At 52.5% G+C, this 7,471-nt stretch overlaps 1 protein-coding gene across 2 annotated transcripts in view; it reads left to right on the forward strand.

Annotated features, from left to right (window-relative positions):
* Nucleotides 1-6,431, forward strand: part of LOC119979482 (haptoglobin-like) — a 25,859-nt gene extending 19,428 nt beyond the window's left edge. For both annotated transcript variants that reach the window (XM_038821761.1, XM_038821762.1), the window contains exons 6-8: nucleotides 48-182; nucleotides 2,392-2,466; nucleotides 5,436-6,431. In XM_038821761.1, coding sequence (XP_038677689.1) covers nucleotides 48-182; nucleotides 2,392-2,466; nucleotides 5,436-6,211 — 986 coding nt within the window. In that variant the 3' untranslated portion in view covers nucleotides 6,212-6,431. The remainder of the gene's footprint in view (nucleotides 1-47; nucleotides 183-2,391; nucleotides 2,467-5,435) is intronic.
* The last annotated feature ends 1,040 nt before the right edge of the window (nucleotides 6,432-7,471 follow it).

Genomic DNA, 7,471 nt, shown 5'->3' on the forward strand with positions numbered 1-7,471 from the left:
TCGGTGTCAGAAGGCCCTTCTAATCAGATAACAATTCTGTCTCTCAGTTTCCTGTCCAGTTCCGAAGCATGTAGACCATGGACACTTTGAATATGTAACAACACACGGGAGAACCTCATACCTGTCTGCGATCAAATATACCTGTGACGCTAACTATCACGAGAGAGACTTCAGCGATGAAGGTGCGTTTTCAAATCAGTGTTCAAGCGGTGCTGCGGGGCAGGCGGGGGGGGGGGGGGGGGGGTGGGGGGGGAAGGGTCAGTACTGAGGGAGCCCGTGCTGTCGGAGGGTCCGGACTGAGGTAGTGCCGCTCTGTCGGAGGGTCCGTACTGAGGGAGTGCTGTACTGCTGGAGGGTCAGTACTGAGGGAGTGCTGCACTGCTGGAGGGTCAGTACTGAGGGAGTGCTGTACTGCTGGAGGGTCAGTACTGAGGGAGTGCCGCACAGTCAGAGGGTCAGTACTGAGGGAGCGCCACACTTTCGGAGGGTCCGTACTGAGGGAGTGCTGCACTGCTGGAGGGTCAGTACTGAAGGGGTGCTGCACTGTCAGAGCGTCAGTACTGAGGGAGCACTGCATTGTCAGAGGGTCAGTACTGAGAGAGTGCTGCACTGTCGGAGGGTCAGTACTGAGAGAGCACCGCACTGTCAGAGGGTCAGTACTGAGGGAGTGCCGCACTGTCAGAGGGTCAGTACTGAGAGAGCACCGCACTGTCAGAGGGTCAGTACTGAGGGAGTGCCGCACTGTCAGAGGGTCAGTACTGAGAGAGCACCGCATTGTCAGAGGGTCAGTACTGAGGGAGCGCTGCACTGTCAGAGGGTCAGTACTGAGATAGCACCGCACTATCAGAGGGTCAGTACTGAGGGAGTGCCGCACTGTCAGAGTGTCAGTACTGAGGGAGTGCCGCACTGTCAGAGGGTCAGCACTGAAGGAGCACCGCACTGTCAGAGGGTCAGAACTGAGGGAGTGCCGCACTGTCAGAGGGCCAGTAGTGAGGGAGTGCTGCACTGTCACAGGGTCAGTACTGGGGGAGTGAAGGGCAGCATGGTGGCCTAGTGGTTAGCACAGCTGCCTCACGGCGCTGAGGTCCCAGGTTCGATTCTGGGTCACTGTTCGTGTGGAGTTTGCACATTCTCCCCGTGTCTGCGTGGGTTTCGCCCCCACAACCCAAAAAGCTAAATTGCCCTCTTAATTGGAAAAAATAATTGGGTAATCTAAATTTTTTTTTTAAAGTACTGAGGGAGTGCTGCACTGTCAGAGAGTCAGTACTGAGGGAGAGCTGCACTGTCAGAGGGTCAGTACTGAGGGAGTGCTGCACTGTCAGAGGGTCAGTACTGAGGGAGCGCTGCACTGTCAGAGGGTCAGTACTGAGGGAGTGCCGCACTGTCAGAGGGTCAGTACTGAGGGAGTGCCGCACTGTCAGAGGGTCAGTACTGAGGGAGTGCCGCACTGTCAGAGGGTCAGTACTGAGGGAGCGCTGCACTGTCAGAGGGTCAGTACTGAGGGAGCGCTGCACTGTCAGAGGGTCAGTACTGAGGGAGTGCCGCACTGTCAGAGGGTCAGTACTGAGGGAGTACCGCACTGTCAGAGGGTCAGTACTGAGGGATGCTACACTGTCAGAGGGTCAGTACTGAGAGAGTGCCGCACTGTCAGAGGGTCAGAACTGAGGGAGCGCTGCACTGTCAGAGGGTCAGTACTGAGGGATGCTACACTGTCAGAGGGTCAGTACTGAGGGAGTGCTGCACTGTCAGAGGGTCAGTACTGAGGGAGAGCTGCACTGTCAGAGGGTCAGTACTGAGGGAGTGCTGCACTGTCAGAGGGTCAGTACTGAGGGAGCGCTGCACTGTCAGAGGGTCAGTACTGAGGGAGTGCCGCACTGTCAGAGGGTCAGTACTGAGGGAGTGCCGCACTGTCAGAGGGTCAGTACTGAGGGAGTGCCGCACTGTCAGAGGGTCAGTACTGAGGGAGCGCTGCACTGTCAGAGGGTCAGTACTGAGGGAGCGCTGCACTGTCAGAGGGTCAGTACTGAGGGAGTGCCGCACTGTCAGAGGGTCAGTACTGAGGGAGTACCGCACTGTCAGAGGGTCAGTACTGAGGGATGCTACACTGTCAGAGGGTCAGTACTGAGAGAGTGCCGCACTGTCAGAGGGTCAGAACTGAGGGAGCGCTGCACTGTCAGAGGGTCAGTACTGAGGGATGCTACACTGTCAGAGGGTCAGTACTGAGGGAGTGCTGCACTGTCAGAGGGTCAGTACTGAGGGAGTGCCGCACTGTCAGAGGGTCAGTACTGAGTGTAAGTGGGTGGTGAGCTCTGGAATGAATCTGTGGAAATGGGACAGGGGTATAAAAGTTTGCAGTGCTGTGTTCTAACCTATATTTGATATGTTCTGCAGGAGTGTATGTGTGCACCATCGATGGGAAATGGAGAAATACAGACCTTGATTATGAAGTTCCTACATGTGAGCCAGGTAATGGTGCAAATTTTATCAAATCCTGTTGAGTGAGGACAGAGAAGTTGTCTCCCTCCATTAGGGATCCCTGTGAAAAAGGGCAACCCCTTCTCTTCATCAGGAACCCCTATTAAAGAGGGAGTCTCTCTCTCCGTCAGCAACCCCTGTTAAAGAGGGAGTTTCACTCTCTGTCAGGGACTCCTGTTAAAGAGGGAGTCACTCTCTCTCTCTGTCAGGGACCCCTGTTACAGAGGGAGTCTCTCTCTCTCTCTCCGTCAGCAACCCCTGTTAAAGAGGGAGTCACTCTCTCTCTCTGTCAGGGACCCCTGTTACAGAGGGAGTCTCTCTCTCTCTCTCTCTCTGTCAGGGACCCCTGTTAAAGAGGGAGCCTCTCTCTCTCTGTGTGTCAGGGACTGTGGTGAATGTGATTCACACCGGATTGTAATCTGTACATACATGTGTCTGTATTGTAAGTGCTGTTACACTACCTGTCCTCCAGGGGGAGCAGCTCTGGGAATGCTCGAGTTGTATGCGGCTTCTCCCTTGGCTCTGCCCAGGACTCCTTCCCCTGGAGCTGCTGTATAAATATCAGTGCCACATGGTCAGCCGGCCCGTTCACCGAAAGTTCAATGGCTAACCGGCTGGCTCTGGTGTGAGTATATTAAAACCGCTATTCTAATCCTACAAGCACGTGTCCGTAGAATTGTTGGTTCCAACAGGGACCCCTATTACAGAGTGAGTCTCTCTCTCTCTCTGTGTCAGGGACCCTTGTTACAGAGGGAGTCTCTCTCTCTCTCTGTGTGTCAGGGACCCCTGTTACAGAGGGAGTCTCTCTCTCTCTGTGTGTCAGGGACCCCTGTTACAGAGGGAGTCTCTCTCTCTCTGTGTGTCAGGGACCCTTGTTAAAGAGGGAGTCTCTCTCACTCTCTGTGTCAGGGACCCTTGTTAAAGAGGAAGTCTCTCTCTCTCTGTGTGTCAGGGACCCCTGTTAAAGAGGGAGTCTCTGAACAGGTAGACGAGGGTAGAGCAGTTGATGTGGTGTATATGGATTTCAGTAAAGCGTTTGATAAGGTTCCCCATGGTCGGCTATTGCAGAAAATACGGAGGCTGGGGATTGAGGGTGATTTAGAGATGTGGATCAGAAATTGGCTAGTTGAAAGAAGACAGAGAGTGGTAGTTGATGGGAAATGTTCAGAATGGAGTTCAGTTACGAGTGGCGTACCACAAGGATCTGTTCTGGGGCCGTTGCTGTTTGTCATTTTTATAAATGACCTAGAGGAGGGCGCAGAAGGATGGGTGAGTAAATTTGCAGACGACACTAAAGTCGGTGGAGTTGTAGACAGTGCGGAAGGATGTTGCAGGTTACAGAGGGACATAGATAAGCTGCAGAGCTGGGCTGAGAGGTGGAAAATGGAGTTTAATGTGGAGAAGTGTGAGGTGATTCACTTTGGAAAGAATAACAGGAATGCGGAATATTTGGCTAATGGTAAAATTCTTGGTAGTGTGGATGAGCAGAGGGATCTCGGTGTCCATGTACATAGATCCCTGAAAGTTGCCACCCAGGTTGATAGGGTTGTGAAGAAGGCCTATGGTGTGTTGGCCTTTATTGGTAGAGGGATTGAGTTCCGGAGCCATGAGGTCATGTTGCAGTTGTACAAAACTCTAGTACGGCCGCATTTGGAGTATTGCGTACAGTTCTGGTCGCCTCATTATAGGAAGGACGTGGAAGCTTTGGAACGGGTGCAGAGGAGATTTACCAGGATGTTGCCTGGTATGGAGGGAAAATCTTATGAGGAAAGGCTGATGGACTTGAGGTTGTTTTCGTTAGAGAGAAGAAGGTTAAGAGGTGACTTAATAGAGGCATACAAAATGATCAGAGGGTTAGATAGGGTGGACAGCGAGAGCCTTCTCCCGCGGATGGAGGTGGCTAGCACGAGGGGACATAGCCTTAAATTGAGGGGTAATAGATATAGGACAGAGGCCAGAGGTGGGTTTTTTACGCAAAGAGTGGTGAGGCCGTGGAATGCCCTACCTGCAACAGTAGTGAACTCGCCAACATTGAGGGCATTTAAAAATTTATTGGATAAGCATATGGATGATAAGGGCATAGTGTAGGTTAGATGGCCTTTAGATTTTTTCCATGTCGGTGCAACATCGAGGGCCGAAGGGCCTGTACTGCGCTGTATCGTTCTATTTTCTATGTTCTATGTTCTCTCTCTGTGTCAGGGACCCCTGTTAAAGAGGGAGTCTCTCTCTCTGTGTCAGGGACCCCTGTTAAAGAGGGAGTCTCTCTCTCTCTCTCCGTCAGGGACTCTTGTTAAAGAGGGAGTCTCTCTCTCTCTGTCTGTCAGGGATCCCTGTTAAAGAGGGAGTCTCTATCTCTCTGTGTCAGGGACCCTGTTATAGAGGGAGTCTCTCTCTCTGTCTGTCAGGGACCCCTGTTAAAGAGGGAGTCTCTCTCTCTCTCTGTGTCAGGGACCCCTGTTAAAGAGGGAGCCTCTCTCTCTCTCTCTCTCTCCGTCAGGGACCCCTGTTAAAGAGGGAGTCTCTCTCTCTCTGTCAGGGACTCCTGTTAAAGAGGGAGTGTCTCGCTCTCTCTGTCAGGGACCTCTGTTAAAGAGGGAGTCTCTCTCTCTCTCCGTCAGGGACTCCTGTTAAAGAGGGAGTCTCTCTCTCTCTCTCTCTGTCAGGGACCCCTGTTAAAGAGGGAGTCTCTCTCTCTCGCTCCGTCAGGGACTCCTGTTAAAGAGGGAGCCTCTCTCTCTCTGTCAGGGATCCTTGTTAAAGAGGGAGCCTCTCTCTCTCTGTCAGGGATCCTTGTTAAAGAGGGAGTCTCTCTCTCTCTCTCTGTGTCAGGGACCCCTGTTAAAGAGGGAGCCTCTCTCTCTCTCTCTCTCCGTCAGGGATCCCTGTTAAAGAGGGAGTCTCTCTCTCTCTCAGGGACCAATGTCATGCTGTTAATTGTTTTTTTCTCTCTCTCTCTCCAGTCGAATGTGGCAAACCAGTCTTCCACTTGGAGACACACCAGCAATTCGTAGGTGGGAGGATGGTGATCAATGGTGCCTCACCCTGGAATCTGCTGCTGAAGACTCCATATGGCGAGATCATCGCTGGCACGTTGATTGACCACCAGTGGGTGCTGACCAGCGCCCACGCCCTGCAGGCCCACAACCGGACCATCGAGGACATCAAAGCTGGCATCAAAGCTTACATCGGCATCGAGTATGTCCGGGAGGTCGACAGCAGCCACGAGGTGCACGTGGAGGAGGTGATCTACCACCACAGAGTCAGGGATGCTGTGGAATACCGCAACGATCTTGCGCTGGTCAAGCTCAAGGAGAATGTCACATTCTCCAACCACATCATGCCTGTCTGCCTGCCGCAGCATGATCTGGCTGTGGAGGGTAAGGTGGGCCACCTGGCGGGCTGGACGTTAGGTGTGAATTTCCTTTTCCACACCCACCTTCTTTCCGTCAACATGCATGTGGCCAACAGCACCGCCTGCCACGAGCACTTTGAGAAGACTCATCCTGGACTCATCGCCGCTGACAGCCACGACCAATTCTGTACCGAAAGCTCACCGCTGGCTGAGAATGTCTGCCAGGGTGACCATGGTGCTGCCTTTGTGGTGGAGGAGAATGGCGTCAGCTACGCGGCAGGCATCCTCTCTTACGACGCGGCGTGCCAGAAGTCCAGCTACGCCGTCTATACCGATGTCTTTGATTACGTGAACTGGATCAAGGAAACCATGGCCGCACATTGAGTGAAGTGGTGGTTGGGGGGGGGGGGGGGCTCCACCCAGTTCCTCCCCTGCTAACCCTCCTCCTTAATCCATTTCCAGCGATCTCTGAATATCCAGAGACTCCTCGCACCAAACCACCCCTCCAAAACTGTGGGACTCCTCTCCCCGCACAGTGGGGACCCCATCGCTCACCAACTGTGCAATTCCTTGACCCCTCCCTGACCTGAGGGACCTCCGCCCCCTCCCCCCCCCCCATTGATCTGAGGGACCTCCCCCCCCCCCCCCCCCCACCCCATTGACCTGAGGGATCTCCCCCTCCCCCATTGACCTGAGGGACCTCCTCCCCCACCCTACCTCCAAACTGTGGGAACCCTTTCCCAAAGATCCAGAGGCTCCTCACTCCTTCCGACCCCCCCCCCCCCCCCCCCCCCACCACCACTCCCACCTAGGGCTGTGGGACTTCTCATCCCCAAACTGTGGGACTCCCTCCTCACCCTTTCCAAAAACTGTGGTACCCCGATACTACCCCCACCCCTCCCCTCCAAATGGGTTGAAGGAATGCATTTGTGTGTTCGACTTCCTGCTTTTTGACTGTGGGGCTTTTCCATCTGCCACAGATCTCATCGGGATTGGTGGGTGTGGGGGAGTGGGGGGGGGGGGGGGGGTTGGGTGCTTTACCTGAGGAAATGAATTTAACAAACACAATGTTTGGGGTTGTGTTCGGGGATTCAATCGGTTTTCATGCAGAAGGAGAGAACATTGTACAATCTGGTTCGACCAACTCCACGATGTTCCCAATTGATCAATAAAAGTCATTGATTAAAATCATTGTCTCTCTCTGAAAATTCTTATTCAGAATCCACACCTTGCGCTCCGGACCTTGGCCATGTTTGTAAACAGTGATGTGTCCTGTATTACGATCCCAGATTAGACCCCAACCTCAGACACAGGACAGAAACCCCAATATTTAATTTTAATTTTGTAAGACGGTGAGGAAAGGATACTCTGCTCCAGAGTGGTTTCATGAAAAATAGGTATATGGTATTCAAAACAAACTTTATGACAAACACAATATTAAAATATCTTTAACATCACACCAGAAAATAGCTTACAATTACCCCTTAAACAATACTTAACAATCACATGAAACTATTGTACCTTCTAAACCACAGTGTGTATTTAACCCGTATACGATGGACAAATGACCACAAGTTGCTTAATACAATAATATTTTATTCCACACACATAAAATTAATATTAGACAATCACACACACATACAG

Source organism: Scyliorhinus canicula, chromosome 16, assembly GCF_902713615.1.
Source record: "Scyliorhinus canicula chromosome 16, sScyCan1.1, whole genome shotgun sequence".
Taxonomy (NCBI): Eukaryota; Metazoa; Chordata; class Chondrichthyes; order Carcharhiniformes; family Scyliorhinidae; genus Scyliorhinus; species Scyliorhinus canicula.